The sequence below is a fragment of the Canis aureus genome, chromosome 28, assembly GCF_053574225.1.
Source record: "Canis aureus isolate CA01 chromosome 28, VMU_Caureus_v.1.0, whole genome shotgun sequence".
Classification (NCBI taxonomy): domain Eukaryota; kingdom Metazoa; phylum Chordata; class Mammalia; order Carnivora; family Canidae; genus Canis; species Canis aureus.
The window spans coordinates 22,511,861-22,538,947 of NC_135638.1; the positions used below are offsets into that span (position 1 = coordinate 22,511,861).

Below are 27,087 nucleotides of genomic sequence, written 5' to 3' on the forward strand. Positions count from 1 at the left end.
TTCACTGTGGTTACATTTGGTACCTGAAGGTTGTGGGATTAGTCTGCAGGCTGGAAATGAACAGAAGCACAAATAGGCATAGCACAGTGACAGGAGAACTCAAAAGGAAATTCAGGGAAAAGGAAAGTTTGTGTTTCCTTGGTGATGCCAAGAGGAGAGAACAAAATCTGATTCATTCATAGCATAGCTTTGTATGGTCATCAGCTTTTGGGTTCTCTGCTGGACGTTCAGTTCACATTGGAAGGTCAGTAATGAATGGCATGTGGCAATGCCAACCACACCTGGCAATTCTGGTATGAACTATCTATCCCTTTCATGCTATTACAGTTGGAGATTCCACAAACTTTGAGAGTGATATGTTCATTTTTTTCCTTTTTTTAAAGATTTTACTTATTTATTCATGAGAGACAGAGAGAGAGGTAGAGAGAGAGGCAGGAGAAAAAGGCTCCTCACAGGGAACCTGATGCTGGACTTGATCTTAGGACCCCGGGATCATGCCCTGAGCCAAAAGCAGACACTAACTGCTGAGCCACCCAGCCGTCCCTGTTCATTTTTTTTCTAACAGGATTTTACTTAGAGCATTTTCTTGTACCATCATCGACAACTCTCCTGTTACATATTTTGAGAGTTGCTAAATGGCTTTTAATTAGAGAGCATAAAGAAGTATGGAAAGAGCATGGACTTTGTAGACAGAGCTTGGTTGAAGCCTAGTGACTTATAAGCTTTGAGACTTTGGACAAGTCATTTGACTTCTCTGAATTTTTTTTTTCTCTGTAAACCAGGGGATAATATCTGCTTTGTAGAGCCCTGGGAATTAAATAAAATGATTCACTGCCTAGTACACGTCTAACATTTAATAATTACCAAACACCTAAAACACCTCTTCTTCCCTGTGAAAAATCCCTTCAGCATACTTGGTGTGTCTTACCAATGTGTGTTTCATTTCCCCAAGTAGTTTAAAACACACACACACTCCTACTTATTTAAGTAAGTTCTTAGTGTCTGTTCATTGACTAAATTCCCTATGAACTTGTTACTTCTAACTTCTGGAGCAACATGGAATCTCATGCTTTTCTACCTGTGCAGATTTTTAATTTGGCTTTTATTCTTGTAATCTAAGAGTACATTTGCTAATTTATTTTTAGCATCAAGTCGTTTGATTGATTGACATTAAACTGGCAGTCAACAAAAATCCTCAGGTTATCCTCACCTAAGTGATCATCATCCTTAGTTTCCCCTCTTTAGAACTTTATACAGTTGATTCTTCTTTTTTTTTTTTTCAATCTCACTGCAAGATTCTACCTTTCTTTTTTGTAGGTAGTTACCAAGCTGGTTATGAAGACTATGTAGTAACTTGCTAAGGTTTCTTAAATTTTAAAAGATACAAAACTGTTTAAGATTATATCTTAATAATCGTAATGAAAAATACCAGAAGGAAGTATATTAGAGGACATGAGACATATACAGTTCCAAAGACTAGCGTCTTCTTTAGCTGAAGAGGCAGCGTACTGCAGGTAGGCTCTAGAGTTAACTACTCCGATTCTCATCCCAATTTTACTAATTCTTGGCTGTATCTGACTTTGAACGTGTTACTTTTCTGTGTTCAGAGAATGGTGATAACAATGACTTCATAGGGTTTTTGTGAGGATCAAATAAGATAATACAGGTAATAATACAGGTATAACATAGCAAAATGTTCAGTGATGTTGCCTGTTTTAGTGAAATAACTTTATAACAGTTGGTAAAGCAATGTATGTATCCAGTGAACTTTAAGTGCTTCTGTGTCAGGCATTCTGATAAGGGCCTAGAATAAAAAGATGAAACACAGTCTCTGCCCCTCAAGAAGCTTAAAATTGGGGAATGAAGAAAACAATTATAATATACATGGTTGATGGTAGAGTTATGTATAAGCTATTAAAAGAAGAGGGGAAGTTAATCTTGAGAAGAGGGCCATCTGAGCTAGGTTCTAAAGATGAGTGGGAATTAACCAAAAGGGGGAAGATAGCCTCTGTTCCATGTATTTCAAGCACAGGAAAGAGATGAAAAGTCAGTAGTATGTAGTAGGTGAGTAACCATGGGCAGTTTACATTACCAGGTCAAACAGATAAGCCTGAAGAAATAGGCAAGGGCTAGATCTTAGGACATTTTAAGTGGCATTTGAGGCAGAACAGACTTCCTCTTGGAAGGAATAGAGTCTACTGAAAGTTTTAGGAAGGGAAATTATTTGGAGGTAAGGAAACTTCTGTTAGATAATCCAGGTAAGACATGGTGACAAGCTGAACTCGAAGCAGTAAAGATTATCATAGTGACAAGAGGAGAGACTGTTATGAGGCAAAGTCATATTGTTGATTTGATGGGGAGAATGTAAAAGTTGAAAGATAATGTTCAGCCCTACGACCCAGCAATTGCACTGTTGGGGATTTACCCCAAAGATACAGATGCAATGAAACGCCGGGACACCTGCACCCCGATGTTTATAGCAGCAATGGCCACGATAGCCAAACTGTGGAAGGAGCCTCGGTGTCCATCGAAAGATGAGTGGATAAAGAAGATGTGGTCTATGTATACAATGGAATATTCCTCAGCTATTAGAAACGACAAATACCCACCATTTGCTTCAACGTGGATGGAACTGGAGGGTATTATGCTGAGTGAAGTAAGTCAATCAGAGAAGGACAAACATTATATGTTCTCATTCATGTGGGGAATATAAATAATAGTGAAAGGGAATATAAGGGAAGGGAGAAGAAATGGGTGGGAAATATCAGAAAGGGAGACATAACGTAAAGACTGCTAACTCTGGGAAACGAACTAGGGGTGGTAGAAGGGGAGGAGGGCGGGGGGTGGGAGTGAATGGGTGACGGGCACTGGGGGTTATTCTGTATGTTGGTAAATTGAACACCAATAAAAAAAAAATAAAAAATAAAAAAAAGACTGAACAATGAAAAAAAAAAGAAAGATAATGTTCAGTGGATGGGTGCTCTTTCAGGTGAGGCAATTTTGGGGTGCAAAGTAGGCATGGATGAACTTTATTTTGAGAGTTACATTTTGAGGTGGAAGCTTTGAGAGGTCAAGGCTGGAAGGAAAGATTTGGGAAGCCATGGAAATAGGTGATACCACTGCAGAGAGCATAATGCTGAAGTTCTTAACCTGATTTGGGCACTTGAATTACCCTGGAGAGTTGTTTTTTTTTTTTAATTTTTATTTATTTATGATAGTCACAGAGAGAGAGAGAGAGAGAGGCTCAGAGACACAGGCAGAGGGAGAAGCAGGCTCCATGCACCGGGAGCCTGACGTGGGATTCGATCCCGGGTCTCCAGGATCACGCCCTGGGCCAAAGGCAGGCGCTAAACCGCTGCGCCACCCAGGGATCCCCATCCTGGAGAGTTTTTAAGCAAAATACTGATGGTCAAACCACTCACTAAAGTCACTGATTTAATGGGTCTGGAGTGGTATCCTGGTCATTGTTCTATGTCTTGTTTTGCTTTGTTGATGTACATTTTTTAAATTGTGGTAAAATATGCATAACATAAAATTTACCATTTTAACTATTTGTAAGCGCACAGTTTAGTAACATTAAGTATGTTCACAGTGTTGTTCATATCCAGAACTTTTTAATCATCCCAAACAGAAACTCTGTACCCATTAGGCAATAACTCCTCATTTCCCCTTTTCCCCAGCCACGTAGCCTCTATTCTACCTTATGTCTCTATGAATTGACTATTCTAGGTGCCTCATAAAACTGAAATCATTAAAAAAAAAAAAAAAAAGCATAATATGTGGCTTTTTGTGTCTGGCTTTTTGTTTTGTTTTGTTTTTTACTTAGTGTAATGTTTTCAAGATTCATCTATGTTGTAACGTGTCAGTATTTTATTCCTTTCTAAGGCTGAATAATATTCTATTGTGTACACATTTTGTTTATTCATCTGTTGATGGACATTGGGTTATTTACATCTATTGGCTGTTGTGAATAATGCTGCCAAGAATATGAATGTATATATGTATCTGTCTAAGTCCCTGCTTTTAATTCTTCTCAGTATTTAACCCAGAAGTGGAATTGCTGGATCATGTGGTAATGTTGTATTTTTTAAAAGCTCCCCAAGTGATCTTTAAATAATGCAGTTATGGTTGAGAACCTGTGATACAGAACAAAGATACTTAATCTGGAGGGCCCATAAATGGTCTTAGTGGGTTAGTGACTTCTTAGGAGAATTGTATGCTTTCTTTTGTATGTGTGGTTTTGCCTTTTGGCTTTGATCCCATTTTCAGAACAGTTCATAACTCCAAAGTGGTGCTAAGCATCACTATAGAACCTAATTTTAAAACAAAGATTTGAAAAAAAAAAAAACAACAACAAAGATTTGAATAGACGTTTCTCCAAAAATATACAATGGCCAAATAAGTACATGAAAAGCTGCTCAATATCATTAGTCATTAAGGAAATGAGGGTGAAACCCAACAATGAGGTACTGTCTCATACCCAGCAGGGTGGTGAAAATTAAAAATAATAATAAGTGTTGATGATGATACGGAGAAACTGGGACCCTTGAACATTGCAAATGGGAAAATAAAATGGTGTAGCCACTTTGGAAAGCAGTCAGGCAGTTCCTCAAAAAGTTAAACATAGAGTTACCATATTACCCACCGCTTTCATTCATAGGTATATATCCATGTGAACTGAAAGCTTATATCTATGCAAAAACTTGCACACAAATGTCCATAGGAGCATTATTCCTAAGAGCCAAAAAGTAGAAACCCAAATGTTCATTGGTGATGAGTAGATCAATAAAATGTGGCATAGCCATACATTGTAATGTTTTGCCATAAAAAGGAATAAAGTACTGGTATGTGCTGCAGTATTGCTGAAACTTGAAGATATTATGCTAATTGAAAAAAGTGAGACACAAAAGGCCTCATATTATGCGATTCCATTTAGAGGAAATGTCCAGAATAGGCAAACACATAGGGACAGAGAGTGGGGGTAGATGCTAAACTGTGGATGAGAAGGGCGTGAGGAGTGATTGCATAATGGGTATGAGATTTCCTTTTGGGGTGATGAAATGTTACAGAATTAGATGTGGTGATGGTTGCAAAATTCTGAGATTAGACAAAATCATGAAGTCTACATGTTTTTAGAAGGGTGAATTTTGGGGGTGCCTGGCAGGCTCAATCAGTAGGGCATGGAGCTTTCAATCTGCAGGTCATGAGTTTGAGCCCTACACTGGGTAAGGAGTTACTTAAATAAATAAACTTTAAAAAAAAATAAAGGTGAATTTTATGGCTTGTGAAGCATACCTCAATAGAGCTGTTAGAAATTATTTTTAAAGAGGTGCCTAGGTAACCGACATCTGGCTCTTGATCTCAGCTCAGGTCTTGATCTTAGGGTTGTGAGTTCAAGCCTCGCATTGGGCTCCATGCTAGATGTGGAGCCTACTTAAGAATAATAATAATAAATTTTAAAGAGAAGATGACCAATAAAAAGGAAGAAGAAGAGAAAGATGACAGCTAATGGGAGGATTAGCTGAGATGGAGGTCTGGATAACTCTGAAGAGGAAGATCCCACAAAAGAGATGGGAAAAGAATAATTAAGCCATGTAGGAGGAGGACCTTTATACAGTGCTTTGTCCTGGAAGCCTTGGAATAGAGAGATTCAGGAGACATCCCTGAGGGCATGTGATCATGACAGGCAAACACAGCACAAAGGCTAAATAACATAACACAACACACGGTATGCCAGGAGTTCTGCAGGTTTGGCATTCAAATGTTGTGGAAGGACTAGGGATGGCGTATTCAGTGGAGTGATGGGGAAAGAAATGTAATTGTTTCAGATCCTCAAGCGAGTGGAAGGGAATTGGAATAAACCGCAGGCCTAGATTCCCTTATTTGAATCTCAAAATTCAACAAACTCTGAAAATGGAAAGGTTTTTATAACTCATTTGGCAGTAAAACCTGACCTGAATGGATGTGAAATGATTTATAATCTTCATTTGTCCCACTTAGTGTGAATATTCATACATTTCACTGCAGAAATAATATTGAATTCGATTACAGAATGTTTCCACAGGCCCCGGTGGGGATGTTGTGATATATGGTGTATGCCATGTATTCTCTTCCTATAATTAACATGTATCCATCTATTCTAGGGCCCCCGAGTGTTTTGGGTAAGGGGCCACAGACATGTAGTCTCTGGGCGGGTCTGATTTTGAAGGAAAAATGTGAGATCGGATAGTTGCTAGAGAAGGATTCAGACTCGGGGGCATTTTTTTATTATCATTATTTTTTGAGGATAGAAATGACCTGAGTATACTTCTAGGTTAAAGTAGAGGGGGGAGGAGGTTGAAATTTTGGTAAAAAAGAAGCTTGGTAGCAAAGTCTCCAAGAAGGTGGGGAAGGAAATAGGAGATGGGTTGGAATGTTGGTATTTACCAAAAGGAGGGATCACGCAGCCTCTGAGACACCTGGAATGATGATGAAGATAGCAGAAGATACCTTTGTAAGAAGGAGGAAGGGACGTTGAGTAAAATCATATTGAGCAGCTATTTGCTGAAGTGGTAAAAGCTGGAAATAATTGCTGGAGTAAACACAAGGAGCTGACTTGAGAACAAATGAAAGGGTTGGCAGGCAGATTATGGGTGTCAGTCAAGTTTAGGAAACCTTAAGATGTCTGTGGGTCTATTCTGCCCCTTGGCTGTATGATTTTCTCTGTCAGTACTTCCAGGAGTGGAGAAATCCTAGGATTAAGTTTTGAGGAGTGATTCTTGTGAGAGGAAATGCGGGAAAGGGAACTGAGGGTTCCCTGGTGGCTGGCAGTAGGTAGGGAGGGAAATGGGGTGAGTGGAAGGAGCAAGGAACTAGGGTTCCTTATTTACTGAAGACCAATAATTGAGGAGGAAAGACAGTAAGAAAGCTAGCGTGCTGAGAGATGGTGGGGGAGGGTGGGAGTGGTATTCAAGTTGCAACAATTGTGGGTCAATAACAAGGTTCAGGGTATGATCATAGGAGGCAGTGACTGAAGTGAAATGGAGGTGAACTTTGTTAAAATGGAGACAGATGAGGACCTATGAAGATAGGTATTAGCTCATCCACACAGACTTTGAAATCACTCAGGATGATGACCAATTTGAGCTGAAGAGGAAGAACTAATTATACGCCAAGCTTTTCAGTAAATGTGGAAGATTCAGTGGTGTGTTGGTAAATCTCACACTTGAACACACAGAGAGAGAGTGTTTTATGGCATGACTTTCAAAGAAGCAGGTTTTTATGCAAGGTCACCCTTATAGTAGTGCAATGGCCTAGTAGCTGCTCTGAGGAGTGTGGAGAGTATGGCCCCACCTCATTTCCCTAGTATGTGTGTAATGAGGGAATGAGCAGCTTCTGGAATGGACTATATGGGATGCCTGTCCAGAGAGCCAAAATAACTCCATACTCCGTAATCGGTTAAGGATGTAGGGGAATTTGTTACTACAGAGCAGACTTCAGAAGGCATAAGGAGATGTGTAGGATGGAGTAGAATCATTATACGTTGTATTAGGGAAGAAGCACAAGACAATAAGAAAAATGGGTGGTGACCAAATGTGAGAGTGGTTTCATCTTTGCTCATATTCAAGTACCGAATACACTAGAATAGAAAGATTGTGAGGGGTTTTCTTTTCTTTTTTAAAATTGTTTTTACTTTATATATTTTATTTGTATTTATAGATGTTCACATTATTTTAGTAATACAAAGATATTCAGTAAGTAATGTCATCATGCTGATTTGGACTCTTTATTCTGGACTGCAAATATTGAGATTCTCAGAAAATTCATCTTATCACACAAGACAGCTATGTTTTGTGTCATCTGCCTATCTGATGAATAGGTGTGGGGTTTTTGTTTTTTTGTTTTTGTTTTTTGTAGTCACTGATTTAAAAAAATATGAAACCTGACTAGACTGGGGAACTTCTCTTTATAATAATCCGTTAATTAATGTCAAGAATCTTATTCCACAGCGTGGACTAATTCTTTATTGTCCTCTAGCCCTGGAGTTCTAAGTTCTGCTTTCCTTCTAGATACTGCTGGGCAGACTTTGGTTGATCACCTGGGGTCCTTCTGCAAGAGATTATGATGTAGTTGGTCTGGGGTGGGGCCGGGAAATACATATTTTTAAAAGCTTCTCTAGTAATTCGTTAGCAGCCAAATTTGGGAACCACCAGTGGAACGCGCTTTTTGCTTTCATCTCCACAGTAGCATTATGTCAGATGCCGAGCAGACTTGAACATACTGTATCTGTGTCATATCCCTGACTCAGCATTCTTTTATCAAAGTAAAAAAACGAAGTTCTTATAAACATTTTAAAGGTATTCAATTACTAGTTATCAGTTTAAATTATAATGTCATGCCATAATCTTCAATTTAGAGTGTATTGAAAAAAATCATAATACCTATTATTGTGAATTTTGCTGAAACGTGAACTCACATACCCTGCTGAGGTGATTGTAAGTTAATAAGAGTTTTTTTTTTTAAAACAACTCGATAATACGCATAAATAGACTTAAATACAGTCACACCCTTTGATCTAGCAGTTACATTTCTGAGACTATTGTATTGAGACTACTGATTATCATTAATAATCAGAAATATGGATCAGTATATATTAGATATTATAGTGTTATTTATAGTAGTAAAAAATGGAAGCTGTCTTAATTAACTAGAGATGATTAAATATATTATAGTATTTTCATATAATGGAATAGCATAGAGCCACTAAAAAAATTATGAAGACACTTAATATCACAGAAAAATTTTAGTGTATAACAGTAAGAAATAGGTTTTTATGTGGCTCCATCGGTTAAGCATCTGCCTTCGGCTCGGGTTATGATCCCGGGTCCTAGGATTGAGCCCCACGTCGGGCTCCCTGCTCAGCAGGGATCTGCTTCTCCCTCTGCTTGTGCTCTCTCTGGTGGAAATAAATAAATAAAATCTTTTTTTAAAAAAAAAGAAAACAAAAAAGCATGTGTAAAACTGTATATATATTGCTTGTGCTTAATTGTATATGTAAATACAAGACATTTGAAAAAACTGAGCAGAATTTCTTTTTTTAAGTTAATGGTAGGGACACCTGGATGGCTCAGTGGTTGAGCCTTCAGCTCAGAGTGTAATCCTGGGGTCCGGGATTGAGCCCCGCATTGGGTTCCCTGCGGGAAGCCTCATTCTCCCTCTGCCTATGTCTCTACCTCTCTCTGTGTGTCTCTCATGAATAAATAAACAAAATCTTTAAAAAATAATAAGTTAATGGTAAATCTCTGGGTGGTAGAACTGTATGTAGTTTTATTCACTAACATTTTGTATTTTCTAAATCTTCTATACTATGAGCGCACGTATCACTTTTATGAAGCAAAACTAATAAAACTTTTTAAAAATAAAATTCTTTCTTTAATCTCTTCAGGAAGAGTCATTTGGGATGAATTATTTGGGAAGTCATTCTTGCTCATAATAATCAGCAGTGTATTTTCTAAATATTTGCAAACCCGCCCGCATATCTGTTCCACAAATTGGCTGGGTTGTGAGCATCAGGCTTAAAAACTTGTGGAGCTTGTTGTTTTCTGTTTGTTTTGGATAACAGGTTTCTTGAGATCCAGAGCGAATAACATAAAGCTCACCCTTCATGGTGTACAATTCAGTGGTGTTCAGTTGATTCACAAGTTGTGCAGCGGCCACCATCCAGATTCAGAACATTTTCATTAAGCTGAAAAGAAAGCCTGTACTAATTAGGAGTCACCCCCCATTTCCCTTTCCCCTTAACCCCTGGCAACCACTAATCTGCTTTCTGTTTCTGTGGATTTCCTAACTCTGGAGAGTTCCTATAAATGCATCGTCTGCTGGGGGGTGTTCTGCAGTATCCTGTTAGCTGGTCTTCAGCCCCTCTCCTCCCTGCACTGCCAGAAATATCATCTGTGCCACCATCGTGCTGATCTTTCTGGCATCACTGGGACTTTAGCACCTCTGGCTCACAGCTTTTCATTGTGCCCCGAGTTCACGAAATCAGCAGGAACTACTACTCGTTATGGCATGGAAGGGTTTCTATATTCTGACTCCACAAAGTAGACACTTAATAAATATCTGGTGAATAAATGAATCCGATGAATAAAATTTAGTCTGCCTTATCTGTCCCTTTCCTTCTGCCTCAGGGAAGAAGATGATTACTAGGAGTTAGTCAAGTTTCAGGTCACTGATGGGGCAAGAAAACGTCTCTCTAAAGTTTAGGGCGGCGGTGGCCTTCAGCAGGCATGGGAAGGGCCACAGGAGAGCCGGGCCACCCCCAGAGTTCCTCATTGGGCTGCAGCCCAGCCAGCTTGTGACGTGTGACGTGTGACGGTTTCTAGGCGGCACTTTCAGACCATGGTTCCAGAGCCTGACAGCAGGCTGGCGGGGCAAGAGGTTAGGCGAGGAGGGAAGGATCGGGGCTCCCCAGTTAGTCGGGGGATAAGCGTCACCAGCCGCTCTGGCCCAGCCTTGCTCTTGGCGTCGTCGGCACTCTGCTGGTAACTCCTAGTCCCTCACCCCCCACCCCAGCTCCACTTTGAAAAATTGTGCCCACTCTTCAAAACCCAGCTCAGGCATTCATAAGACCTTCTTCACCCCACTTCCCCACAACAAGAAGCAATTTTTCTCCTTATTAGCACTTTGCATTTTTCACATATACCGAATTCTGTTAGTTCCATTCTTGTTTCTTCCTCCTAAATCTTTGATTTCTTGAGATTAAGTTTAGTTTCTTACTTGGCAATTGTACTGTCTTGTCCCTAGAACACAGTAATTTGCCCGTAGCAGCTTACTGAGTAATTATTAGTACAGTTGAACATCAGAAGGAAAGAAATGCAAATAGATTTTTAAATTAAAACCCTATAATTTAAGTTATATTTTTAATACCAAAAAGAGACCTACCTGTATTAATCAGAAACTTAATCTTATGTGAAACGTAACATCCAGGCCCAAATGTGTTTTTGCCCTAAGTAATAGTCTTAGCTCTAGGTTTTAAAATGTTGGCTTAAAACACCAAACTAAAGAAATCTTATGCCTGTATTATGAGGATGCACGTGATGTGTCGTGATTATCTCTGAGAGCCAGCTTCATTTTCTCCACGTTGTCTAGCCCAACTGCAACCGGGTTTGAGTTTCAGAATGAATTCTTATCCTTTTGGTTTCAGTACCAGACAAAAGGATTATAGTATAGTTAGCTGTCTCTGAGGTGTCGAGCAATTGTCTTCATTTCTTTTAAGTGTCACTTCAAGCTTATTACTTGCCTGTTATAGTTAAATAACGTGCAACAACAGTCTTACAGATCTTTATCCATAGATGTAGGCTTTACTCTCTTGGTGGAAGCATGTTTTAGGACTAATGAAAGAAAAAGGTAGAGAACAACACATTCTACAACAGGAGTTTGTTTTAATCTTTTCAATACCTAACTCTAGGCTACCCTTCTTTGGTCCATTAAATTATTATAATTTGTAACACACTTCAAGCTAATTTGGGTTTAAATTCTATAAACTACTCAGTGGGCAACTAGAAGCTACCATTCTTGAGTCCAATTACCTTTTTAGTTCTACAAAATACTGTAACTCTCCATCTGAATTATTACAAGAGGAGAAAACCTTCCGTTTACATCTCTCCACGACAACTCAGTCCTCTTCACAACATCCTCAAAACCTGAGGTCTCTCTCCGGCCTCTGATGCTGAGATCAGAGAATTGGGCTCTATTGTACAGTCACAGTAATAACAATACGATTGATTGTACTTCTGAAGGCTGTGTGTCCCAAGTTTGAAACTTAAACTGAAACATAAGCCTCCTGTAAACTACTAGAATATGGTCAGTTTCGACAAATTACTGATATTCAATCTTTGAGAGAGGAAAAAAATAATGTTTTAGTTCATATATTTAGGTGCCAACTTTATTTTTTAAATGCTTTTAGGATAATGGTTCTTGTAAATAACTTTCTACATTCTAGTAATTTTCAGCAAGTCATTCTGTAGGTATGTGTTACTTGCAAGTAAAAATACTTAATTTAGTTTATTTTTATAAGACCAAATAAATGGGGGTGGGGCTGTTGATCCAGAGCTGCCCCTTTTCTATTTTTAATGGCAACCACTGCCTCACAGCAAATACTGTTGAGCATTATTGTAACAATGTGACCAAAAGCAAGTTTATAGGAATTGGTATGGTGAGAAAATGATTCAGAGGTCCTCCCACCAAACCAAGTTTTTCCTCCTTGCTCATTTTCCACTTGTGTGAAAGAGTGGTGGAGAGCAGAGAAAGAAAACATAAAAAGGAATATTTCGGAGAGACTTCTTACACATAGGTTTTACCTTAGTAAAGAAACAGAGTAATTTAAACTACCAAAGGAGCTTGTTGCCTTCTGCTAGTTTCTTCTCTAAACACAAACATTTAATTTGGTTCCTGTACTTTATCCTTGGGACATGCTTAAAAAATTTGCCCCTACTTTGTTTTCCTCTCTGATTGGAGATGAAGAACTCCTAAGAAAGTCTGGAGTTAAGATAAGTGAGAAAGAAAGGGCAGGAAAGAATGAATATCCACAGTCTCCTCTGTGGCACCCAGAAAGTGCAGAGGGAAATGGTAGCAGGGCAAGCGTGCCAAGAGAGTGCCCTGAACCCTCCCCAGAGGGAAGCAACTAATGATTCAGGAGAAAGAAGTGTTGTTTTAATTCTTCTGGGCTGGGGAACTAATAGAAGGGAACCTTTAATTCTTCCTGCTGGAAGCTGAGAAGCCTTCATAAAAAGAGGATGGCTTTTCAGCCGAGTTTGAGGGATATGATTTTCCTAAGGAAGAAGAGCAATTTTTGTAACCTTTGCCGGAAGGCTCTCATGACATGGGTATTTTTCTTGCTTTAAGAGAGTCATGTCAGTAGGAAAGAAAATAGAAAGTTCCTAAAGTTAAAGAGAATAAGTGATAAGTCCAAAATGACCAAGAATTTCCTCTTCCTTATATGGAAGAACTTAGGGTGAATGTGGAGTTTGTTGTAAGACAGTTTCAGTAGTTTGGAAACTGCTATAGAATATCTTTTGATTGATCAAAGGAGATAATTTATACTTCAGATTTCGTTTAAATGAAATTCAATTTCTCGTTGCATCCATTTGGGACAGTCTTTGTGTTTCTTACTTACTATAGGTAGGCTTACCTCACTTTATGCAATATTCTTCCAAAAATATGCATGTAAAAAAGTGTACATTTGTAATTTGCATTCCAGAGAGCTGGTTATTTTAAAAATCTCTTTTTGGTTTGGTTGTTTTGTTTTTTTTCCAGCAGTATAGCCAGGTTTCTCTCTTTACTCCCCTTTTCTTCTTCCTTTCTCCTTTCTCCTTTGTTTCCCCTTCTCTTTCTTCCTTTCTCCTTTCTTTCCTCTCTCCTTTCTCTCTTCTTCCTTTCTCCCTGTTCTCCCCCCCCCCACTTCCTCCTTTTTTTTTTCCTCTTCCCTCCTTCCTTTTTTTGGTAAACTCATAAAAATCTGATGTGTTAATGAAAGGAAATTTGGAAAATAGAAAAATTACACCCATAGTGCCCATCAACACAATTTAACTGCTAATATTGTGATGAATTTTCTTCCAATTTTTTTCTATAAATTAATCTTATCCATCTGTTTTCACCATCAGCTTAAATTATTTCATGAACATTTACATGCTATCAAATCCAGTCTATAATAGCTTAGGTTTATTAAATAAAACCCTCACTGGTGTATGCTCTTTAAATCTCTTGCTCTCAACAAACTTACAAAGATAAGTATTTTTCTTGAAGAATGAAGAAACTTGGATTCAAAGAGCTTAACTAACGTAATTAACAGAACTAATATGTGTTATTCCTGGGATTCCAAACCAGAGTGAACAGCAGACGATGTACTCTGAGCTTTTCATGGTTGCATAATAGATTCTGTTTTGAATCTTTGGATTCTGTTAGAAAGGTCCCTGCTCAGCTGTCACTCTATCAAGAGAGAACTTTCCTGACCACCCATTTTTGAAAAGCTACGTTGTATTCTACCCTAACCCTACCTAATTTTTTTTAAGTGCTAATCACTGTCTGATATAGTAAATGTTTGTTTCACTGTTTCTTCCCTCTCCACTGTCTTATTAGAATGTAAGAGTCATGGGGCTCAGTCGGTTAAGCCTTTGGCTCAGGTCTTGATTCCAGGGTCCTGGGATGCAGCCTTGCTCAGCAGGGAGCCTGCTTCCCCCTCTCCCTCTGCCTGTTGCTCCTCCTGCTGTCCTCCTGTCACATGAAGAAATTAAAAATAAATAAATAAATAAATAAATAATAATGTAAGAGTCATGTGTAAAAGATTTGGTCTGTTTGTTCATTGTTGTATCCCCCACTATGTAGAACCATGGCATGACACTCCAGAGGTGTATTTGTTGAATGATTCAATGACCTCGCCTTTAGGTTACCTTTGCATAAATTCTGATTTTCTAAATCAGCCTCCATTAGGACTGACAGACTGCACTAATCACATGATCTGTGCTTCCCTCTGTAAATCACAAAACTGATGCTGCTGAGGTGTCTGGGGCACCACACTTCTGTACCCTGCAGTGACACTGCCTGTCTACCAAGAGCCAGCTTCTTATCTAGACTGGTTTATGCCACTTGTTGTAATTACATAATTTAATTAAATATTATGTGACTAATTATGAGTTTGAAAAGACATATGCTTCTGTAACAACCAGGATGAATGCTTTGAAAAACTCAAATGGACAAAAGTTGCTCTGAAATAAGTATATGCCTCACATCTATAATAGATAAAAATAATAAAAATATACTTTGTAAGCACTTAAAGAAATCAGATCGTTTGCAATTTCTAGCTCTGTTTTAGATAAACAAATATTGAATAATGTCTTAATAACAAATATGAAACTGCAGTGGAGACTGATAAATGTATATTTTTAGTTTAAAGTTAAAATGATTAAAGGTAGTAGGTATCATTTTTATGATTGCTTTGATACCTGACTTTAAAAAATTTTTTTTTTTGACTTTTAAAATTAATCAATTACTACTTCTATAGGAAAAGAAAGGTTCACCATTTGGAATGAAACTCAGCATTCTTAGTGTGCCAGAGAAAATTTCTAGGTGGTTTTGTTATTTCAATAACTTCATAATAAATTCAATAATAATAGTGCTAATTCATTTCCCTTCAGGGAATAATTGCTTGTGAGCTGAGGCATGATTTCCTCTGTAGCAGAATGTGAACTTCAGAAGGACAGGGACTTTGTTTTGTTCGTGGCTCTATTTACAGTGTCTACAGTACCTGGTGTATTAATTAGGTATTGAGTGGATAGATGAATGGTTCTAAAGGATGTATGTTTTTTGTAGAAAGAAATGTGCATTTTGCAATAATACCATTAGATTTGTAGCAAAAAGAAAAGTACTTTCAAATTATTCACTGATGATCAAATTAAATTAAAACATACTACTTTCTATAATATATATTAATTTGTTTCTCTCTTCAGGGAAAGTATTGAAATACAGGAACCTCAGTGCTCCCATTGTGGTTAAGAAATAAGGAAGTGTTTGGATTCACTTACAAGCTCTAAAACTTCCTAACTGTGGCCTTGGTCAAGTTGCTTTATTCTGTATCTCCATTTCCTGGTCTGTAAAATGGGGATAAGCATAGGTTGTTACAGGCACTGAAGGGGTTCATATATGTGAAGTGTGTAGAGAGTGCCTGCCAAGCTATTAAGCACTCAGTAAATGATAGTTATTATACTGAGTTATACCTGAGTTTGACTCCTGACCTGTTATTTTTCTGTGTGACTTGGGCAAATTACTCAAGAAAACAGGTCAGAGTGGTTAGATGATCTGTAAGGCAAGAGAGAGAGTGTGTATACACATGCATATGAACATAAACATGGGGATTTTTAAGCAAGAAAATGTGTGCCAAGGGCTCAACTCAATTAAGTACTTTATAAATGTTAGTAAACACACATACAAACCCCAACATACTATACTATGAGAAAGGGCTTTCATTTACTTACCTAAAAATGTTTTACAATTGGAATAATTTAAAAAAAAAATCCTCTTTATTTAGAAACAGACTCTCTTGCCCTTGCCATTTCGGTAAGTTTTTCTCATAAATTAGGGAGATTTTCTTTAATCTTATAAGGAAGTTTAAAGTGGGTTTCAGAATTAAGACAGATAAATGAATTTTGATCTGGATGAGGTATGAAACTCGAGCACAAGTACTACACTGTAGTTGTTGGTTTGATGGCTTCTTTCCAGTATTTGAAGCCTTCAGGGAGAGCAGGTTTTGGGCTAAGTATGCCGGGCTCCAAGGGGAGGGCTGGTCTTCCTTTATGCAGGGGATGCAGCTTCTTCCCCACGTTCTGGTCCCAGACCTTACTGAGACCTCGCCTTGCTATTCCTGGCCATATTAGCGCCGGCTGACGTCGCTGGGGCTCGAAGCAGCCCAGCCACCAGCTATATTAAGGAACTTAGCCTATGAGAATTCAGAAAGCAGAAACCATCCTCTGCCACTGATGTCAGACTAGACATTTTTCCCCTGTTGGTAATGATAGTTTAGAACAGCTCTCTGCTCCTTACATATTCTGCACTGGATTTTGCTCAGCTAAGACTTGAAGAGAGGAGTTTCCCTTCTCTAGGAGCCATGTGGATGATGGAAATGTGACAGCGAAATATTTGTGTACCCGGTGCACACGAACTTCACCATTTCTTTGATTATTGCAGCATGTGTTACAGAGCCACTGCTGCCCATTTGCAGCCTAATGTGTTTATTACAGTCTTCCCAATGGCATCTTGAAGTGTCTTTCAGCTAAAAAATTCATGAGTATTATTGGCTTTCAGTCAGAAAATGGAATATGTCTTCTAGTTACTGTCTAATATACCACTTTAAGGCCATTATACAAAAGTAAATCTAAAAGCATATTGAAAAGGGAGGAATTTTTTAGCTTAAACATTTGTTTATACAATATACTACTTTTCTGTGGAGTAAGAAACAGCATGAAGGAAGGTAGGTGCTGAAGCCATTTTACTCAGGGAATAGTACAGAGCTGCAGGCTGTTCTCTTCTTTAATCCCATCTCTAGCTGTAAACTGTTAGTATTTTATTATTGAAAAATCATACCCTAATAATAGTACTTCGTGTTCAGCTACTGCAGTCAATGAAAAATTCAAGCATACAGTAAGTTGCTCAAAACTGTTGAAGTTAAACTGAGAATTTGTTTCCAAATAAGATGCCTTTTGTTCTGTATTTATGTGAAGTGAGTTTCCTAATACTTTACAGTTTAACTGTTGTCGCCGTTATGAATTAACATGCAGTCTTACAATTTTGAATCTGTAGATACATACTGTAATGTGAGAGGCAAATTAATATTGTGTGAAAAGCAAGAAGCAATATAGCATCTTGTAAAGATGAAGTTAAAAGTGCTCTTATGGCCTAGTTAAAAAGGGCTATAACACTTTAATAAAAATAATATACCCTTGACTAGCTGCAGTTTATTTTTGAAATACTGTATAGCCTCTTCTGCTACTTGTTAAACGCATTAATTGTTTTGCCAGTGGAAAGAAAAAGTTTGATTTTTCTGCGTGCTCTCATCCCTGCACTTAGTAAATCTACACAACTTATATTTGCATGTGTAATGTTCCTTTGTTTGCTTATTTATATGAAGCAACAGTATATCCTTGCATAATCTGTATATTTATTGCAGAGAATATTCATTTAATTCTTGCCAAGAGTTGAGGTCTTGCCAAAATAATGTTTGCTTTGGGTGATTTTGTCCACTTGACACTTTGAAAAGAGATATTTCCCCTCCTCCTTCTATTCGGTGTTTTTTATCTCTGTATCAGCTTACTGACTTCCAAGGTCTGGCCATTCTCTACTTTCGGTCTTTCTCAGGCATCTACACCCAAAAGCACATTTAGTATTTTTGAGCATTAGATACTGTTTTCTTTTTGGCTTATCAGAAAGTAGCCCAGAAATTGTTCTTTCTAAAGGAAAGGGATCCCTCCCAGAACACAGTATACTTTAAGGGAAAAAAATGTTTCAAGTTTAGAATGAGCAAATGTTTTTCACTTGTGATAAAGAAATAGTGAATGCATTGTTCCCTGCTGAGGTGGGCTCCTGAAAAGATTCTCCTTTCATAATAGAACAAATAGAAAAGCATTTTGGTGAAGCTTTATATACAGTTGCAATATTACTTGAGTATTTCTTAGTCTTACAAAGTATATGAAGAATCAGACTACAGAATATACAGCAATGTCATATATCTCTGTAGAGAGAGTTCAGAAAGAACCTTGGAAGCTATAGAAGCCTTTCTGGTCTCATATCAAGAGCTTGATGATTTATCAGGTATCGGCTCCTCTTGTAGGCGTTGATAAGAGAAGTTGTTTCAACAGCTCTTTGTATATCAATTCATTATAAACTTCATCGCAAAGTAAGGAATTTCAGAGAGGGTCTAACTTAAAAAATATTTCTTGGAACTAGTAGTAAAGAGATCTGATGTTGATCACTTATTATGTTTGGATTTCAGCAACACTATTATCCTTATTTATTCTCTAACTGAATTTGTTCCACATATAATAAATCTGACAGTTTTACAGGCCTTGTTTGGAAGATGGCCAGTACTGATAAAAGATAAAATGCACATTATCGTTTGCATGAAGTCTGGATAATTAACTGGCTTTAATGGTATGAGACTACTGTGAGCAACAGCTTTGGTACCTGATGAGTTATATTGATTAATTTCATGAACGAAGAGCACAGGTTTTGTGTTTAGGCTTAACATTCCATTTTGCTTTCTGTCCTTAGGCTAAGGCTGTAACTGGCATTGTTCACCCCTCCTGGAATATTGTTACTTTAAAAAAAAAAAAAAAGGCAAGCCTTAATTCTGGTGGTTGTAACATCTTTTATCATCTAGTTTATACAAGTTGGTATCAGAGGATGTAAGGGAGGCGGTCCTGTCACAGTGGGAGCAGGACTATTGTTTGTTGCAGATAACAAGAATGGACAAATTGAAACTCCTTTTCCAAACTTGTTCGTTCACAGCCCCCCACATCTGGTAGAAACTGGCTTGTTTTCAGTGACTGTAATTACCATCAGATATGACCCAAGAGTTTACTTGTGTCATTTTCAGTTTTTGTCATTTACATTGAACAGTTTCAGAATTGAGAGTGAAATGCTGGAGAATTTTAATTTCATGCGAATATTGAAAACGTGCGGAAATTTTAAGAAACTTACTAATTTAGGCCCACTTACAAAATAAAATAAGGTTTCTAAACCTTCAGTGCTGCCCTTTATTTTTCATCCCTTACCCTTTTATTGGGAATGGATTTTTAACTTTGATCTACAGAAATGCATTAAAACTCATCTATCCATAGAGTTTATTTTAGATTATTTTTCTGTGCCTAAGTGTACACTAGTGGTCATAAATCTATGTATCAAATCTATCATTGTATTGCTGGTTTTTCTCTGTGTCACTTTGAGTGGGAGAAAAAATGAACTCACCTAGCCCTAGCACATGTTCCAGTGTGAAATACTTACACTTGCTGCCAGCTGATCCTCACCTAGGGCATGAAGAGTATCAGTCAGAGTCCTCTAGATTAGAGCACCACACTTCTCTTCTTTGAGCACCTCATTAATGAGGCTCACTGTTATTTATTTGGTTCATCCACTAAAGACCAGGGCAGAAATCCACACATCTGCTCCAGAATTTCATATACTTCTTCTGGCCCTGTGGCAGGCAAGAAAGAGACTTCCAGGAGCCAACTACTTGCCACCCATCAGCACCACCACCCTTCTCCTTTCTAGGCTTCAGCCCTAAATTTGTTTGCTTGCTTGCTTGCTTGCTTGCTTCCTTCCTTCCTTCCTTCCTTCCTTCCTTTTTCCCTTTTTTTCCTTTCTTTCTTGTCTTTTTTCCCCTGGTTCATGAGCAGTAGTTCAAAGGGGAGCATCCCCAGCCTAATGGCCATGACTGGCAGAGTGCATCCACCTGTCCCTACTTCCTACAGACCCCCTCTTTTTTTCTTTCCTTTGGCGGTTTACAGGTTGGTTGGCAGTGTGTACTGGGCATACATAGCCCTAGGAAAATTGCTCAGAAAAGTGGACATATGGGGTAGACACAGAAAAATAAGAAGCAAGGAAATTCATAAAGATAATTTTTGTTTTATTTTGAGGAAATGTGTTTAAGATACCATCACATAATAATAAAAGAGAAAACTTAGCCCATAAATAAAGAAATTAATGATGTTTTAAAGTTACAAATAGAGTGGTTTGTGAGCCAGTATTGAGTAGACACAAATATAAACAATCTGCTCAAATGGTTTTCTATACTTAGACCAGAAATTATTAGCTTCTTGCTTTTGCTCCTTATCTCCTTCTAGCCCTTTAGTTGACATATATCAGTTCTGCCCCCTCATACAACATTATAATTATTAGTATATATATATATTGGGATATTTAAGAGAGATGATGGCTGAAGCTAATGTTAAATCCCAAAAATGAGGATAGATTTAAGTAAGATAATCACTAATATATTGTCTTTTGAAAAGCTTTCTAATCTTTCTGATTGTACTGTATTTTTAAATATAAATAGTGATACCTTGTGGGGGGGGCAAGTAGCCGTTTTCATCAACAGACTTAATCCATGTAACTGCTGTATAGGGCATTTTGTTGAATATTGAGTGTTACATTTTGATGATAAAAATTTACTTGAATTTTTACGAAACATAGAATACTGTTTCCACAGTGAAATTCCTGGAGGTTCATTTGTGGAAAGCTTACTTAGATTGGATGGGTAATGTTTTTCCTTACACTCTCATGAGTGAAACTGTGAGAATCCAAGTTTGCAGAGAAATAGTGAGAAGGAATGTGCATCAGTATCATCTGCGTAGGGTTTTGGTGTTGAGGTTTTTGCTTCTCCGTTGTCCTCTTCTACCTCTTGTGATGCCCTGGCCCCCTTCCTCACCCTTAGAACTCCAACCGTCCTCAGGCCAGCTCAGTGTGCCCGTATCCCAGCCAGCAAAGTGTTCTTTCTTGGACCTTCCAGTACTCGGGAGTATGCACCAGTTACACGATATCTTTACCGAGTTTACCTATTGCATTTTTTCCCATGTACAGATGTGTCTCCCCTCTTACGTTGTGTTCATCTTGAGAGCATCATTCCTCCTTGTGCTTCTCGAGCACCGAGCCTGACTCATACCAGCAAGCAGTCTTTGAATGAATGGATAAATGAACGAATGAATGGAGAGTCCCGCACAGAAACGCATGCAATCCATATCTTGCTGCTTCTCCCTTCTGACCTGTGCTTATGTGATCACTGGAAGAATGGCTTATTTGATGAGACCTTTGCCATAACGTCTCCATTAAGAGTACGAGTGTGTAACCCTGTGTACAAATATCCCAGCTCTGGCATTTGCTAAACTGCTTAACTCCCCTGGGCTGGAGATGCTAATGACTGTCCCCACTGAACAGAAAAGGCAAGTAAGCCATGAGAGGTAACTTCTTAAGGTCCCACAACTAACCAAGTGGTAGAGCTTGGACATGGATTACATAAATGCAGCTTCTCTCCCCAGTTGCCTCTCCTAGTCTGTTTTGATGATTAAATCAAGTCCAAAAATTGCTTAGTGTGAAGTAAATGCTAAATGAATAACTAAATACAGATTATATTTTATTATCAGCCCCAAACTGTGCCCACAGTACAGGACCTTGGGACTTGGCTACATTACTCCCACCGGCAGGAAGCTCAGGCATTAGCTTTCAGAATTGTCCCCTCCTATGCGATAGCTTTCAGAATTGTCTCCTCCTATGCGACCTCTGGAATATCATGTGTGATTGGTGCAGCCTACCTCGATTGATACAGTGTTTCTTCATCCTCCTTACACATGACTGAAAAAAATTAATTTCTCTGCACTCTTGGATCAGAGGTGTGACCAGAAGAAGTGATTGTAGGGAGCCCGAGCATCTGGATTACACGGAGGGAAGGCTGGGCAGTGTGATAGGTATGTGGCGGTGATACAGTGATGGGTCTTGGGTGGTGTTTTCTTAGCCCACCTTCCTCTTTGTCCTTGCTCTTGATGAACCTGTTACTCTGACATCTTTCTTAAGTCTTTGACCTTCCACTGTCTGGCCTTTCCGTCTGATTTTTCCAATCTACAGAAAGTAAAGGAGGGTGAAGGTGACTTTTAGAAGCCTGGGAGATGGAAGGAAGGGGGAAGTAGCATAGAACTGGATGGAACTCTTAAGAAAGACTTTTAAATGCTGACTTAGTCTTTTTAGGCAGCATTTTTTTTTCTTTTGCTAAGCAGTTATTAAGCACCTTGTGCTTAAACGACCACACCATCTCCCCTCAGCATCTTTGTTGTAGTCCCTTTGTCTAGTTCTCTAGAACTTAAACCTCTATCATTCTGTTCTTTGTGTATTTAAATATTATTTTGATTTTACTAATGATGACGAATGGGAACACACTGATTCCCTTGCTATATAACCTTTCATTTTCTTATTGGAAGGAATTCAGGAAGCAGGAGCCAGTAATTGGCCTCCTTCATAGGGTCAATAATGTTCCCTGCAGGATTTTTTTGTTTCTTTTTTGTTTTGTTTTGGGTTTTTTTTAGTATATTTTAAGACCTTGGGTGATAGCAGCTAGAATTAGCCGAGGGAGGGAGCATCAGGAGCGGCAGGATGTGAGAGAGGAAACCACCGAGGGGAGGTGTGCTCTGGAAGGCGAGCTGCAGGGGAGAGCGGGCTGGGAGGGCGGAGCAGCCGCAGCTGCCGCAGGGGTGGAGGGAACGGGAGACTCCACGGGGAGGCGCGAACATCCTCCCTTTGGGGAGCGTTGCTTATGGAGGCCTTGTGCGGGGGCCCGGACCAGCGGGTCAGACGTAGCCCAGCGGATTTGGAAACATTCAACTTAGTGGTGGGGCACTGCCTCTTCCCAGAGCCGTCTGTCATGGGTGAGCTATTGCAGCACAGACTTCACATTGGCCAACCCCAAACAGAGACTGGGAGGAGCCCCTTACAACACCTGTAGTTTCCCCATGGTGCAAGATCACTCCTGAAACTGAAGGCTGGCTGCAGAAACCCTGGGGCCAGCCGGCTGTAGTTCATGGTGCTGCCGAAACACAACGCCTGCTTAAAGAGTCTGGGCCCAAGGAGGTAGGCTTGTTTGCTTTTGAAACGTGAACCTTTACATATACTTCACTTTTAAACAAGGTCAGAAAAAATTGAGCCCTTTCATTAACAGTGACATGTGCATATTAATCAAAACAATGTGTTAATAAGTATTGTCAAATTTCTGATTGAAGTTCAAGTTCTTTAATTGTTGGTAAATTGATCTGGCACTTTATCATCAGCTCCATTCTCTCCCCCCCTTTCTTGTTTTTAGTTGCTGATATGTGTTCAAGATGAGTGGGATGGGAGAAAATACCTCTGACCCATCCAGGGCAGAGACAAGAAAGCGCAAGGAATGTCCTGACCAGCTTGGACCCAGGTTAGATTCTTGCCGAGAAACAGAATCAGTGCTGCCTGTGAAAGCCACATATGCATGCTTCTTTAATATTTTAGCATTGACTTGACACCTAATCGAAATACTGTTTGTTATTTCTCCTTTAGCAGTTAAACCTTTGAATATGTATCATTTAGCTTACATTTTGGTTATGCTAATCAGTTGCAGGGTTTGTTATTCTTTTATAAGAAGACGAAAGCTATATGCTCCTTCTGATGTCTCCTGTGTACTTGACTATTAAAGCAGGTTTATTATATAATTTTGAGTCTTCTATATTTTTTCTGTTAGATTCACAGGATGTCGTAAAGACAAGAAGATCCCATAGTAGAATTTGCTGTTAATTTTACACTGAGTTTTACTTTTATTTATTAGCATTTTTTGAGTTGGTGACAAAAGATTGTGCCCTTCAGTGAATAAAACAAGTAATTTAAAGCAAGTTCCGTGTCATATATTATGGATGGAAGTGTTAGTTGTTTTCATCTCCATGCAGGATAGTTTACAGTATCTAGTAAAATTATAAATGCATATCCTCTTTGAACTAGCAGTCCACTTCTAGGAATTTTCCAGCAGTATACTTTCACACATGTAAAATGGTAGACACTTGAGTTTACTTACTACAGCATTATTTAATAATTGCAGAAGATTAAGAAAAACCCAAAAGTTTGTAGGGAACTATCTAAACAGCTATGATACCTCCATAACCTGGAATACAATATAGCTATGGAAAAGGAATGAAGACACTTAATGGATTGCTATAAAAAGAATCTCTTAAGAATATTGTTACAGAGAAAAGTTTTTTTTTTTTAAGATTTTATTTATTTATTCATGAGAGACAGAGAGAGAGAGAGGCAGAGATACAGACAGAGGGAGAAGCAGGCTCCATTATCCATGCAGGTAGCCTGATGTGGGACTCCATCCCAGGTGTCCAGGATCACACCCTGGGCTGAAGGTGGCGCTAAACCGCTGAGCCACCCGGGCTGCCCCAGAGAAAAGTTTTGAAGCATGTTTATGGAGTACTACCCTTTGTATAAACCATTTGTTTTAGGATAATTAAGAAATACTTTAGAGTTGTTAATCCATTTTGGGGGATGAGAGCTAGGCTAATAGGGGACAAAGGGAGGAGAGACTTCATTCTTTTGATTACTTATATCATATAAATGATTTTAAAGGTTAAGTAAAAACAGCAGCTTCTATTAAATGGCCTGCAAAAAGATCAGATGAAGAATAACAAGGAAGACGACTAGGAAAAGTCATTAAGACAGGAAGAGAAGGAGAAAGAGCAAAAAATATTTTATATTCCCTTTTCCCCTTTTAGCTGCCAAGCAGAACAAGTCTAGGAAATCACTACTGTGCGCATTCCGGATTCCAACCCTCCACTCCAGTATGTGGCCTCCAGATTCCCCAGTACCTCCTGGCTATCAACACCTTCTGTCTGTCAGACTGCCTGTAATGCTCAGGAGCCCACTCGAGGAGGCAGATGGATAAAGGGGAGGCTGTTCAGTGTAGGGGCTGTTGTTCTCTTACCTGGTGCTGCGCTGGTATCATGTGGCAGTGGAGAATCTCTGAACCCCTCTTGCAAGCGGGCGCTCTTGGGGCTTTGTAACATGGCTCCCCTTTCTCACCTCTTTGTCCTGTGTTTAGTCATCTTGTGGGGGGAGGATAGAGGGGTCCACAATGGGAACTTGGCTCTTCTGTGCCTTCCAGTCACTCCTTGCCTTTCCCTGTACTTAGTGAGGTAGAATCTAGGAATCAAAATGAGACTAGAAAAACTGCATTCCAGTCCCTGCTCTACCAGTAACTCCCTGGGTGATCTTGAACACACGGTGTGACCACTGTGAAATGTAGAAATTGTGTTCTATCTTAGCTTTATTAGTTTATGAAAATAAAGCTAACACTTAGAGGCAAATAGATGGAAATCTATTATAAACTACAAATTTTTGTCAATTGGTATTATGTACAAATTATACATGAAAAATGCAGAAAACTACATAAACAACCTACTTTTCTTACTTAATGTATTGCTTGAACGTCAGTTAGTGAGCCCTCTATTAAAAGAAAAGGCTATATGCTGTTATCAAAGGGAACTTGATATTTTGTCAAATTGAAATGAGAAGATCTTGCCAATTTTTTTCTCTTCCATTAACTTTTTTAAAACTTGAGCTGAACTTGGACCACTTGTGTATAGTTTACACGTCATTCAGCTTGGACAGTTAACAAATACCCTAGGTCAGTTTCGCTTTTGTTTCTGGCTGGATTGTGGTTTTTTTTGCATTATCTAAAAGATAATGTTTGACTTGGTTACCAACATCCTAACGAAGTCTATGAAGTTATGGAGATTTATTTTTATCTTTTTATGCTTTGCCAGGAATCCCTGCAGTTTATTTATTCCTATTATAACTAGGTTAAGTTCCCTTTCTTCTTCTAATCTTAAGTACATTAAAAAAAATTTTTAGCATAATCTCCCATACCTTTCTAAAACCTTCCTCTATGTATTCAACAATAAATTTGATGCCTACTTCTGCCAAGTGTTGTATTAAGCACAGTGATGAGCGAATGGTCCTGATCCCTGTCATTGTGAAGCTTACTGTCAGTGGGAGACATGACACAAATTGAACAAATGATCAGACAAGTAAATCTATAGCTACGTACTGGAGTGAGTTTGATTTAAAAACAAAAGTGCAACATTTTTTTTTCCCAAAGTACTTTCATGTTTATGTAAGTAACTTTTGTTTGCTATCTCTGTATTAGAACTTGTTTAATATGCTTACATTTTTTATAATAGCTTTTTTCAAATTCCATAATAAAAAAACATGTATCTTCTTTTTAGTCCCAAGAGAAGCACTGAGAAACGTAATCGTGAACAGGAAAATAAATATATTGAAGAACTTGCAGAGCTGATTTTTGCAAATTTTAATGATATAGACAACTTTAACTTCAAGCCTGACAAATGTGCAATCTTAAAAGAAACTGTGAAGCAAATTCGTCAGATCAAAGAACAAGGTAAGAGGACTGAATATTTTGGAGAGTTTAGCTGGTTTCTGTTTTTTCATGTGTTGAGAAGTCCCTTTAATCCATTTCTTATGCTTAAATTATTGATGAGGTAATGATGTCACAGTGCAAGATGAATGCAAGTATCACTTGCAGTGGTTTATAAATAGGCTTTATATAAAATTCAGCAATTCCCTAAAGACAGAGGAGACTGAGGTGAGGCAGGGTGATGTAACTTTTCATCTAGTAAAACTCAATTAGGTGCCCACTGATTCTCCTCCCCTACCTTGGAATTTTCATTGCTTGCACAGCAAGTGACTGTCATAATTTGCAAGTAAGGAGGCAACTAAAGATGGAAACCAGAAGTAAGGAAGTGAGCCACCTCCTGTTTCAGCTAGTCAGCATATTTGATTAAGTCTCAGCCTCAACTGGCCATGCCGCTAGATTAGAATTTCATATCCTGAATGACAAGAGATTTGAAAGGCTCAAGCCTCTAGTCAGAATTCTTTTGTGAAGTTGAAACACAGAACATGACAGCTTTCTTCCTGGGGTTTTCTGAGATCATTTTCTGCCTCTCTTCTTTGAAGGAAAAAAAAATTAAGAAAATAATATTT

The 27,087-nt window shown here is 38.5% G+C and overlaps 1 protein-coding gene across 11 annotated transcripts in view; it reads left to right on the forward strand.

The window, feature by feature from the left end:
• Positions 1 to 27,087, forward strand: part of NCOA2 (nuclear receptor coactivator 2) — a 294,246-nt gene that overhangs the window by 158,200 nt on the left and 108,959 nt on the right. For 9 of the 11 annotated variants that reach the window (XM_077876608.1, XM_077876606.1, XM_077876604.1 and 6 more), the window contains 2 exons: positions 23,366 to 23,470; positions 26,313 to 26,485. In XM_077876608.1, coding sequence (XP_077732734.1) covers positions 23,385 to 23,470; positions 26,313 to 26,485 — 259 coding nt within the window. In that variant the 5' untranslated portion in view covers positions 23,366 to 23,384. Of the gene's footprint in view, positions 1 to 21,833; positions 21,984 to 22,919; positions 23,137 to 23,365; positions 23,471 to 26,312; positions 26,486 to 27,087 lie in introns of those variants that run through there. The other 2 variants (XM_077876611.1, XM_077876610.1) reach the window with 2 other exon arrangements.